This window comes from Bos mutus, chromosome 9 (assembly GCF_027580195.1).
Source record: "Bos mutus isolate GX-2022 chromosome 9, NWIPB_WYAK_1.1, whole genome shotgun sequence".
Classification (NCBI taxonomy): Eukaryota; Metazoa; Chordata; class Mammalia; order Artiodactyla; family Bovidae; genus Bos; species Bos mutus.
In genome coordinates this window covers 40,761,706-40,773,830 of record NC_091625.1, presented here as the reverse complement: position 1 = coordinate 40,773,830, position 12,125 = coordinate 40,761,706, and the positions used below count along the sequence as shown (strand labels likewise).

The 12,125-nt window shown below is 39.5% G+C and overlaps 1 protein-coding gene and 1 long non-coding RNA gene across 3 annotated transcripts in view; one reads left to right on the top strand and one right to left on the bottom strand.

The window, feature by feature from the left end:
* AK9 (adenylate kinase 9) overlaps positions 1 to 12,125 on the bottom strand; it is a 123,846-nt gene that overhangs the window by 14,406 nt on the left and 97,315 nt on the right. Inside the window, exons 32-36 of the mRNA XM_070376484.1 lie at positions 10,986 to 11,192; positions 10,437 to 10,655; positions 5,962 to 6,175; positions 3,283 to 3,484; positions 37 to 183 (exon numbers count right to left, since the gene is read on the bottom strand). Coding sequence (XP_070232585.1) covers positions 37 to 183; positions 3,283 to 3,484; positions 5,962 to 6,175; positions 10,437 to 10,655; positions 10,986 to 11,192 — 989 coding nt within the window. The remainder of the gene's footprint in view (positions 1 to 36; positions 184 to 3,282; positions 3,485 to 5,961; positions 6,176 to 10,436; positions 10,656 to 10,985; positions 11,193 to 12,125) is intronic.
* LOC138989158 (uncharacterized) overlaps positions 1 to 12,125 on the top strand; it is a 40,946-nt gene that overhangs the window by 15,028 nt on the left and 13,793 nt on the right. Inside the window, exon 3 of one of the 2 annotated variants that reach the window (XR_011465368.1) lies at positions 7,670 to 8,533. The exons of the other annotated variant lie outside the window; for it this stretch is intronic. This is a non-coding gene — a long non-coding RNA (uncharacterized lncRNA). Of the gene's footprint in view, positions 1 to 7,669; positions 8,534 to 12,125 lie in introns of those variants that run through there. 2 annotated transcript variants of the gene reach the window in all.

Genomic DNA, 12,125 nt, shown 5'->3' with positions numbered 1-12,125 from the left:
TCACTCTTTTATCATTGTTTTCATCACATACATTACCTTGACTCCTTTTTTTTTTCCAGGAGCAATCTTCTGAAAATCTCTTTGGAAGGCACATCCAGCTCAAACATAATCATGGGGATGATTGACCTAGCTTCTAAGAGACTCACTTGATACTTAGTTACAGGGTATCCATCAATGACAACACTAGTAAGGAGAAATATGAAAATTAAAATTCCAGATTTCTTTACTCTCAGACCTTCCTTTCTGTCTTCCAGAAAAAGTCTGTCTTTAGGATTAGCCCCATACCATTCCTTACGGAACTTGATTTACCTTGTCACCTTGCCCTCTTCTATATATATACATATACATTTTTAGGAGGCTGTACTTTGCAGCTTGTGGGCTCTCAGTTCCCCAACCAGGGACTGAACCTGGGCCCTGGCAGTGAAAGCTTGGAATCCTAACCACTAGGTCACCAGAGAACTCCCTTTGTCTCTGTATTTTGAATCCCAGTCAGCCCAAGAGCCAGAAGAGGGCTGCATACATACAGACACAGCTCTGACTCATATACTTAGCATCATAGAGCTAGATTTTGATGGACTTTGAGAGATATTACACATAATACCTTGAACCTTGTGTTATTTAATTGGTGCTATTATTCTAAGCATGAAACAGTGGGAAGAGGGACTTCGCTGGCAGCTCAGCTGATAAAGAATCCACCTGCAATGCAAGAGGTCCCGGTTCAATTCCTGGGTCAGGAAGATCCCCTGGAGAAGGGATAGGCTACCCACTCCAGTATTCTTGGGCTTCCCTGATGGTTCAGACAGTAAAGAATCTGTCTGCAATACAGGAGACCTGGGTTCGATCCCGGGGTTGGGAAAATCCCCTGGAGGAGGGCATGGCAACCCACTCCAGTATTCTTGCCTGGAGAATCGCCATGGACAGTGGAGCCTGGAGGGCTACAGTCCATGGGGTCACAAAGAGTCAGAACACTGAGCAACTAAGCACAGCACAGAGCACTTGAGTCTAAGCATGAGACAGTGGGAAGAGTATAGGTTTCAGAGGCACACAGACTTAAATTTGAAACTGGGTCTGACCTCTCTGAGCCTCAGTTTTCAGTAAAGTAGTAAATACTAAATATAATAGTGAAATAATGATATTTAACCCTTGTGTGTGTATGCCCATGTTTGGTCATGTCCAACTCTTTGCGACCTCATTGCCTGTAGCCCGCCAGGTTACACTGTCCGTGGGATTTTCCAGGCAAGAATACTGGAGCGAGTTCCCATTTATTTCTCCAGGGGATCGTCCTGACCCCAGGATCAAGATTGAACCTGCGTCTCTTGTGTCTCCTGCATTGGCAGGCGAATTCTTTACCAGTTAAGCCAACAGGGAAGCCCTATTTAACCCTTAGATTTATCTTAAAGATTGTAGATCAAGTGTGTAAAGCAATTAGCAGATTAATTCACATTCCTTATAATAGAATGCCTGACATGGGAAGAATTACCCAACTCTGATCTTAATATTGTAGTTTTGTAGCAAATTGTGTAAAATTTTTTGTACAGAAAGGTCAGTGTAAGATAAGATGTCTTGTAAATCAAGATTTTAAGTACATTAAAGTGTTTTAAAATTTAAAAAAAGCCCTGCATAATTGATAGTATTTTAGCAAGAGATTAAGCAAATATGGGAAACATTGTGTTCTAAACTTGATTTTCTAGTAAAATTCTATAAGGAGGCTGGGTGTGGAAGGGGAGATGAAGAGCTGGTGAGAGAGCCCTGTGGTCTCTGGAGAGAACCATTCCATCTGGACCCATCAATCCTCTAGGCAGAAATAATACAGAATTTGTTAGTCCAACAGACTAAGCTAAAGAGTGTCATCAGCAAACTGACAGGATGAATGAAGGCTATCTGCAAATTTCTAAGTCAGGAAACCGACTCTGTGGGGCCAAGTTGGGCATACTGGCTGCTGGTCACCAGGAAGGGCTGGTTCATCTTACCTTGGTGCTCTCCAGACTTAGGCACTAACTAGTCCTACATCCCATGGCAGAGAGGACTATTAATTAACAGAGCCCGAAAGCCAACTAGAGAATGTATGCAGCTGCCATTGTTGGTTTTTTAATGGCTCAACTTCTTTGTCCTGTGAAGAATCACTTGAGAGGCCCTCGGGATTAGGGAAATTCAGGGTGACTGGGCAGTCACTGTCCTGGTATTAAAGTGAAATAAAACTTTTGTGAGTCCATAGTAGCCCTCAGTAAGATCTCTTGTATGCAAAGTTGAATTTCAGGAAGGAGGTAACTCAATTTGCTAGAAAGTCCCAGGACTTTCTCTGCAGGGGGGATGGGGGGGTTTGGTGGGATGGGGTTGTGGGTGGGGGTGGATACTCAACACTCCAGAATCTGCTCCCCACCATAACAGGAATTAGGAGAACTGATACGGACTTGATTAAGGACCAGTGGTAGGGAAGGGCAAGGAGGTTCCTGATAGAAAACAACTTTGCGTGACTCAGCAAGATTTTAAGTCAATGATCTGAGCTCAAGAGCAGGGCCTTAGGTTTTATGGGCTTTTACTACTGGGTGGTTTCCCTGAGGGCTTCTCTGGTGGCTCAGAATCTGCCTGCAATGCAGGAGACCCAGGTTAAATCCCTGGGTCAGGAAGATTCCCTGGAGAAAGGAATGGCAATCCAGTATTCTTGCCTGGGAAATCCCATGGACAGAGGAGCCTGGCGGGTTACAGCCCATGGGGTCGCAAAAAACTCTGACACGACTGAGAGACTAACACACTTACTTTCTACTGGATGTGAGCTGGGGAAGTCATGGTTGAGTAGAGGAGTGTAAACTGAAGACCAGTTCAAGCACAGGGCTCTCCTGTCCAAACGCAGCATTAAGGGAGGGGCGCTGCTACCTGTGCAGAGACTGGACCGGTGAGAGACTGTCTCCATTGGACCAGTACCATCTGGGGGAAGGGGAAGGCCACACCTTCATCACTCCATCGGGCAGTGAGAAGTTCTCCTGGGCTATAGAAGTCACATGGGTCTCCTATAGACTGTGTAAACCTGGAGACTTTGGGACAACTCAGGAGTTGCTGCAGGGAGTGAAGTTGGCCTGTGAGTGTTTAAGCTGAATTTTAGCCTGACCAAAAATTAAATTATTAATATGCAACCATATCGGTGCCCAGACTTTGAGAAGCAGATCACACACCCTTTACAAGAGCTTTAAACTCTGTTTAAGGTATTTTAATTAATTCCAATGAGTAATTTCTTAAAGATTTAACTCCTTCCCACTCTCTCCCACCCCTATGGCCCCCACTTACCCTGCGGTATTACATACACTTCCCATCAGAGATAATTCTAAGGCCTGAATAGCCAGTTCATCAGGTGCCGTCATTCCTTTATGAAGATGCCAATTTAGCATAAGTGCCAGCTCTGTGTCTGGTTGGTTGTTTAATACATAACGCAAAGCATCTCCTATCGACAAACACTTTAAGCCATATTCACTTGAAATCTTTTTGGCAACTGAAAAACATTAAAATTTTAAACTTATTCTGTTTCACAAACCCATCTGTTAACCTTAGTTCCAGATTCTAGTTAACTGACAACAGCAGCAAGTTGATCTTCACATTCCTCAAAGAAATTTCAAAAATTAAAATAGCTACATTTTATTGAATTAATGGGCTTCTCTGGTGGTGGCTCAGACGGTAAAGAATCTGCCTGCAATGTTGGAGACCCGAGTTCAATCCCTGGGTCGCGAAGATCCCCTGGAGAAGGGAACGGTTACCCACTCCAGTATTCTTGACTAGAGAATTCCATGAACAGAAGAGCCTGGTGGGCTACAGTCCATGGAGTTGCAAAGAGTCGGACATGGCTGAGCAACCAACACTTTCACTTCACTTCATTGAATTAATACTATTCAAAGGTCAATCATTATTAGCACTTCAGGTATGTGGCTGACAGATCTGGTTAATGAGCCAACTATGTTAGGTTTTTCCATAACCAAACCATTTAAGTGTTTTTTCCTTCTGTACAAGGTAGCAAAAAATTTGAGAGCTTTATAAGGCATCCTGTGTGTACTATTAATATTGGTCTTTTTATATCCAAAATAACAATTCAATGTTCTTGTGTTATTGGGTTAACCCATTTCCCTATCTATACACTTATGACTTCAGGCTGCAATCAGGATAACTTACCCTATACAATTAAGTGCACTCAAGCCTCTAGGACATAATTTTTTAAATTTATTTTCTAAAAATTATAGTGGTGATAGTGGTGTATCTGACACTTTATTAATCATTTACAGTTTATAAGGCAGTATTTCTTCTGTGACTTTATTTGATACTTTCAATTATTCCATCAAGTGTGGAGAGTGGGTACTGAAATTCCAGTTTTACAGGTGAAAGAACTGCAGCCCACTGAAATGGAATGGTTTGTCCAAGGGCACACAGATGTTGCCACTGGCTGAAAGAGGACTCGGCCACAGCCTCTGCTTCTGCTACATGAGGCCATAGATTAGGCTTCTGTGTGTGTGCGTGCTCAGTTGCTTCAGTCGTGTCTAACTCTTTGCAATCCTATGGACTGTAGCCCTCCAGGCTCCTCTGTCCATGGGGATTCTCCAGGCAAGAATACTGGAGCGGGTTGCCATGCCCTCCTCCAGGGGATCTTCCCAACCCCGGGATCGAACCCGTCTCTGATGTTTCCTGCATCAGCAGGCAGATTCTTTACCACTAGCGCCGCCTGGTAAGCCCAGTGGTTTCCAGTTACTGTTAAATGCAGGTGTGCTCTGATGGAGTCTACAAACCTTGCCTCATCATGGTCTGGAGACATGGTGTATAGAGGACACTGGAGACAGCGTGTGTAGAGGACATTGAGACTCACCTGGTCCCATGGGGAATGCAGGTTAACTGGCCACAGTTAGGGCCACTGGGAGGGATGCCCCTGTGAGGGCTGCAGAAGCCTTCATCTCAACTTTGCCACAAACACTAGGGTCAGACCCATTATTTTTCAGCTATAAAAACAAACTTTTACAATTTGGGATTCTGTTAAAAAAAATTAGCCTCTATTTTGACAAAGACCAAGAAATCTGATTGTACTGTATACATGTTACTTTTTGCTGTGTTGGAGGATCTTATTTTGAATGTCAATGTACATTAAAATACACTTTCCATCTAAAGAGCTAAAACACGAAACTCTCTTTTATTATTTCTGGTGACAAATCAATATTTGACCTAATCCCTCCCTTTCATTTTCTATGCCATCAGTCATTAAGTCCTGCTGTTTTCCTTTTAAATATTTCCGGTATCTATCCTTTCCCATTTTATTCTCATTGTGACCAACCACTAGTCATGTGATTATCATGTCATTTTGAAATACCACACTCACCTATTGTTGGACTACTTGCTTTAAAAAATATATAGAAAATTCAAACATTATAGTTTACTAAATGCCTTTATCAGCAATGATTAAGATATTGAATTTTCACTCTTTAACTTATTAATACAGTAGATTATATTTATAAATTTTAAATATAATTTTTAATCAAATAAAATCTTAATATACTATTATTTGACTATATATATAAATAATATTAGTTTGTAATTTCTTTTCTTATATTATCTTTGTTTAGTTTTTTTATATCAGGGTCATACTTAAAAATGAATTTGTATTTATACCTTTTTAATTATTTTAAAAAAACTGAAAATAAATTGGACAGCTTACTTTCATTTCCCTTGCTCTGGAAAAGCTTATACAATCACAGAAAGTATCTCTTGAATTTTTAATTTTTGAAAGGTTGACATAATTTCCCTCTAAAACCATTTGATTGTGGCCTGTTTTGGAGTGGGGCTATATTTTTGAATGCCTTCTCTTCAGTGGTTATTGGTCTGTTTAGTTCTTCTGCCTCTTACTGAGTCAGTTTTGATAGTTTCTTAAAAAAAAAAGTTCTCATTTTCAGGAGATTCTTATATGCTTAAGGATAGCAAAGGCAGACACACCCTTACCTGTAGTTTTTCCAGATTTTGGAGGCCCCAGAATTGCAATCCTAATGGGGATAGTAGGCTTAGGTTTGGGTTGGCAGATATATTTGATTGGATTCTTCATAAATTTTTCTTTAGTTTCTTTACTAGATAAAAAATAAATATACTGACGATGGATTACAGGATGAAGTGGATTCTCTGAATTTTCTACTGGTTTGATGGTCTCTCCTTCATGTAGCTGCAATATATACACAATTGAATTAACAAATTAGCCTTATTTTAAACAGCATTTCCCCAAAATATATTTCTAAGAACAAATTTGTAAAAATCTTTCTTATAGAACAAGAAAACTAATTATAATTGAATATTGGTATTAAAAAACTGTGTAAAAAGAACAAGTTATTTTACACTCACATGCAATAAATGTTTTTCTTTAATGGGTTTCAGTTTCTGACAATTATAGTTCTACTTCCTTTATAATGTGTTTAGTGTATACTGAATGTTTCTGCCAAGGTGTGTAAAGGTGTTCGGATATATTCATGGGCCAATTTATCTACACAAACAGGTCCATTCCTAAGGTGGTGTTGTGTATGGAAATGTGCCTTCCTAAAATCATGGTTTGAAGCCCTAACCCTCAAAGTGACTATATTTGGAGACAGGACCTTTAAGGAGATGACAAAGGTTAAATGAGGTTATAAGAATGGGGCTCTAATCTAAGAGAACTGGGGTCCTTAGAAGAGAGACACCAGGAGTGCATGAGCACAAAGGAAAAGCATTGAGGACCCAGTGAGGAATGGCCACAGTGAGACACACCAGAAAAACCACCCCTGCTGGCACCATGATCTTGGACTCCAGCCTCCTGAGCAGTAAGAAAATACATTTCTGTCATCTAAGTCACAAAGTCTGTGGTATTCCAATATGGTAACATATGCAGACTAATACAGAATTCTAATTTGCTGTCCAAAGATGTCATTCCAGTAAGACAGCATGGATAGGCTAAAGTATGTGGTATTCCAATATGGCAGCATGGTATCCCAATATGGCAGGTGGAGTCCTGGGATATCTTTGGGAGTATACTGGTCAGACAAATCTCACTGACTTCTCTTTTACGTTTTTATACAGACAAAATCCCACTCACATAAATATGAATAGCGGCCACAAAAGGGAAAAATACACCAAAACAGCAGCCTAACGTATTGGTATGGAATGGAGAGGAAGGACTGGTCTCACGTCTTTGCACTGGTAATGATGATAAACGGGTAATTAATGGATATCTTTTTTATATCATCAGATGGCCCAGCATCAGTTATCCCTGGACTTGACAGAGTAGGTGGGCAATGGTATGGTAATATTGCTTCTCCCCTAGAGTTAGAGTATTCCATGGACAGAGGAGCCTGGTGGGCTACAGTCCATGGGGTTGCAAAGAGTCGGACACAACTGAGCGACTATCACACACACCTAGTGTTACACCAGGTCAATTGTCACAGGTAAATGGAGTTATCAGCATCATCATTTTGGGGCTGGAGTGATGTTCATGGCTGAGTGTAATTGCTAGGGATAAGAAGAAGCTTAGGGATGGGGTGGGAATGTCTGCTCTATTTCTTATGTTTGGTAGTAAAAGAAAAGCTGAAAGTTTAATGATTCCATTTCAAATTCCCAAATTAACTATGAATTCTTGCAATGGTTTCTGCTATTTCCCAAAATATCTACCATGTATCTTTCTCTTCTATAGGTCAGAATACCCAAGGTGTCATCAAATCTGAAACATCAAATTGTCAGGACCTGGAAAGATTCCCAACAGCCCTGAAAAATGATTATTTATATGCTTAAAGCCTTCCTATGACCATGCACTCATTTATTCACAAGACATTTTTGTGCAGTCCTAATTATGTTCAGACATGGGCCCTTGAATAGGGTTCGGACTTTGCCTGCTTCTTCCCCTCTCTTGCCCATCTCAAAGAGACAGTTAGGGTGTGACTGTGATTTTTCAAAAGCTTTCTAAATGATCCTGCTGCTACTGCTGCTAAGTCGCTTCAGTCGTGTCGACTCTGTGCGACCCCATAGATGGCAGCCCACCAGGCTCCTCCATCCATGGGATTTTCCAGGCAAGAACACTGGAGTGGGTTGTCATTGCCTTCTCCAATGCATGAAAGTGAAAAGTGAAAGCGAAGTCACTCAGTCCTGTCCGACTGTTAGCGACCCCATGGACTGCAGCCTACCAGGCTCCTCCATCCATGGGATTTTCCAGGCAAGAGTACTGGAGTGGGGTGCCATTGCCTTCTCCGCTAAATGATCCTAATACATGCTTAATTTTATCTGATTATTTATGGAGGGACTTGTCATAATGTTTCTATATTTTAGCATGATATTTAAAAAGATTTCTCTTGACACCCTTATGGTTAAGGTAAAGAAGATATTAATATAACAATTAAGTAAAACTGAAAATGACTGTATCAGTATCAACCAAGAAGGTTTCAAGTAATATGCATATTGCTCTATTTTGGATCCCTTCCTCCAAAATGTTTTTTATCAGTGACCAATAAGAGTAATACATATTAATAACAACATTGTTATTATAATGTTGTATGTATACTGTTATAATGTTATAATTTATACTATTGTATATTTTTTTTATTATATATGTTATATATAAAACATATATAATATTTATATTATGTATATATTATATATATTGTTATTGTAATGTATTTATACTATTATAATGTATTTATACTATTATAATGTATGTATTTATACATACATACATGTAATTTATTTTACATGCATATTATGAAGTAAAAGTGAAAGTCACTCAGTCGTGTCCAACTCTTTGCAACCCCATGAACTATACAGTCCATGGAATTCTCTAGGCCAGAATACTAGAGTGGTTAACTTTTCCATTCTCCAGGTGATCTTTCCAACCCAGGGATCAAACCCAGGTCTCCTGCATTGCAGACGGATTCTTTACCAGCTGAGCCACAAGGGAAGCCCAAGAATACTGGAGTGGATAGCCTATCCCTTCTCCAGGGGATCTTCCCGACTCAGGAATAGAACTGGGGCCTCCTGCATTGCAGGTGGATTCTTTACCAACTGAACTACTTATACATATTTTATATATGTATTATTTATACACATAAATATGTATATTATATAATTTTATATACATATTATATACATATCTCCTGCAATACAGGAGACCTGGGTTCGATTCCTGGGTCAGGAAGATCCCCTGGAAAAGGAAATGGCAATCCACTCCAGTATTCTTGCCTGGAGAATCCCATGGACAAAGAAACCTAGCAGGCTATAGCCCATGGGTTCTCAAGAGTCAGACACAACTTAGCGACTCAACCACCAATATGTAATGAACATATATGAATAACAGCATTGCAGGCGGATTCTTTACCAGCTGAGCCACAAGGGAAGCCATTAATAATAACAGCTTATGTTAATTGAGCACTCACGAGAAACCACACATGGTTGCAAACACTTTCCAATAACTAACTGATTTAATAATTGTAATAATATTGTGAGGTAGGAACTATTCTTATTCCCATTGTGCAAATGGGAATGGCTCAGAGAGGTTCAGTAATTTGTCCAAGGTCACTCAGCTAGGAAGCCGTGGTTTTCAACTCACGCAGTCTGACTCCGGAAGCCATGTTTTCTCCGCTCTACTTCTGTGCTGCTTCACTGACGGAAATAGGAAGGTGCACTGGTCGAGAGGGTCGGTGTACCTTTACAAGGCATTTCTTTACTGTCTTTCTAGCACTTAATACAACCTGACTAGAACCTATTTGTTTACTCATGTATTGCCTGTTCATCCTCTCCAAACCAGCTATCATATAAAGCCCATGACAAAAGGAACCTTGCCTGTTTTGTTCACTGCTCTGCTCCCCGGGATTGGAACAGCAGCTAGAAGGTTCTTATTTAAAATTTGTTGAAAATCATCCCACATTTGAAGTCACTGAATTCCAATTACATCAAATATGTTTGTCCACACTACATAAAAATATTCTACTTGGCAGTAAGTTTGTGATGAACATTAAAGGCACATTTTGTTTGGTATCTCACACTTTCCAGAGGACTTCATATTCTTGCATTTGATCACATTGGCCTGATGGCATTCTCCCACTTTACAGGTGAGGAAACAGAATCAAAGAATTTAAATGGCTTGCCTAAAACTAAATAGCAAATTAGTGCTGAAGCTCAGCTCACTAGATGTCTAGTTTGAAAATATTGCTACTACGAACTTCCTCTGCTGCAGAGTTAGAACCAAGTTTGATCTGAATTATCTCTACAGAAATAGATGAAAGGAATTTAAACCCTTCAAGTACTTCTCCTACTTCAGAAAGGCAAAACAACAACACATATTTTTATAGCTATTTAAGAATACTGTATAATGGTTACAGTTTTTAAAAATTATCCGCTGTCTTCTTCTTAGACATACTTCAAAAAGAAACAAAAGAAGAAACGTGAATTTCAGATGCATTTGCTGATATTACCTTCACAGGGTCCCAGTAGCCGAATGAGCTTATATACTTGTAGGTAAAGCTGAGCATTTTCTGGGCAAGGCGTGATGATATTGGATAACATTTCTCAAAAATGCTTGCACGATTCTCTACTAGTGGTTTCAGTTTTGTATTCAATGTGTATTGGACAATGTGGATTTTCCGAGATCCATTAATGAGAATTACTGGTATCAAAAACTTCTCAAATTCTTCCTGATCAGAAAAATCATAAAACCAAATATTTTTAGTGGGAAGGAGGCTGGTAGTATTCAGTCACAGTGCATAGACTACTTCAGTCTAGAAAACAAATACTTTTAAACTTCCAGGTGACTCTGTGGTGGTAGCTAAAACTTTTGACCCTATGCGGTTTCCGTGTTGCCCTTGATTTATTAACTAGTTTTTATAATTGTAAGCGGTACTCAGGGACTTAACCCCTAAAAATATACATTTCTTTTGAAATGTTAAAAAGAAACCAAGGAATAAACCAAATTTCTTTTGTTTCCTTCTCACATGTTAATTTTTGAATTATGAAAAAGTCATAACCTGTATTATTTGTAAATTACTCATATCTGCTTCAAATTTTTCTCCGAGTTCACCCCTCAGGCGTTCGAGAGCATCAATTTCCTGCTCTTCCTCTTCCTCACTCATCACTTCCTCATCTTTTGGAAATTCATCTTCGAGAATGTTATCAATATCATCTTCATTGTTATCAGGTTCTTCCTCACTCATGTCTTCGTCTTCTCTAACAGTCTAAGGAAGAAAATATTCCCCTTTGTTATAAAACTGAAATATGGAACAAATGTCATGGCTAACTAACTGAAATAAGTGGATATTGGTTAGTGTGGTATGCAATATGCAACATTCATCAACTGATACAGTAAAATTTCAAATATCTGGTACCCAGAAATGTAATGCCTTCAAGACTAACACCACAGTGATCCCTAGATAAATACACAGACAAGATATTAGCTTCTAACAGTTAATGCTATGGTCGTCAGAACATTACGTGCTTTTCATGGTCTTCAGCAACAAAGTTCCATGCAACTCAAAGAGTATAAATCACTCCAACCTATGTTAGCTTGGACAAGATCAGTTTCCTCATCTATAAAACAGGAATAATGAAAGGACCTCCCTCACATGATTGTTGGCAGAGTTATATAAGTTCATATGTGCAAAGCCCTTAGAAAACTGTCTGGTAAGCATGCAAATGATAGCTATTATTCCTATTATTATGTTATAATAACTATTATATTATTGTCATTTTGTATAAAGCACTGTTCTAATAGAATAGTACATGCCCCTGAGGAGGCTGCAGCTTATCTGAGGACACAAGAATAACAGATAAATGATTATTAAAGACTGTGACAGGATATTGATACTAAGTGGTGTTGTATAGGCTTTAAGTGCTGTGGTTCAATTTGCATAAAACTGAATCCTATCGTATTGATTCTCCTGCACTGTCTCCTGGCATGTTGCCCTGAAGTAGTCCTTGTCCCACCCAACTGGAAAACTGCCTTCCAGTCAGAAACCTGGGAGTTACCTCTGCTCCTCACTCCCCATTATTGCACATCGCATTTCCAAGGACAGAATACTTAAGCTCTCTCCTCCTTTGCTCTGCTGTTTGCCCTCTCATTATCTCTTGCCTGCACTCTTCTGATTAATTTGATGTTTCCTAATCATTCG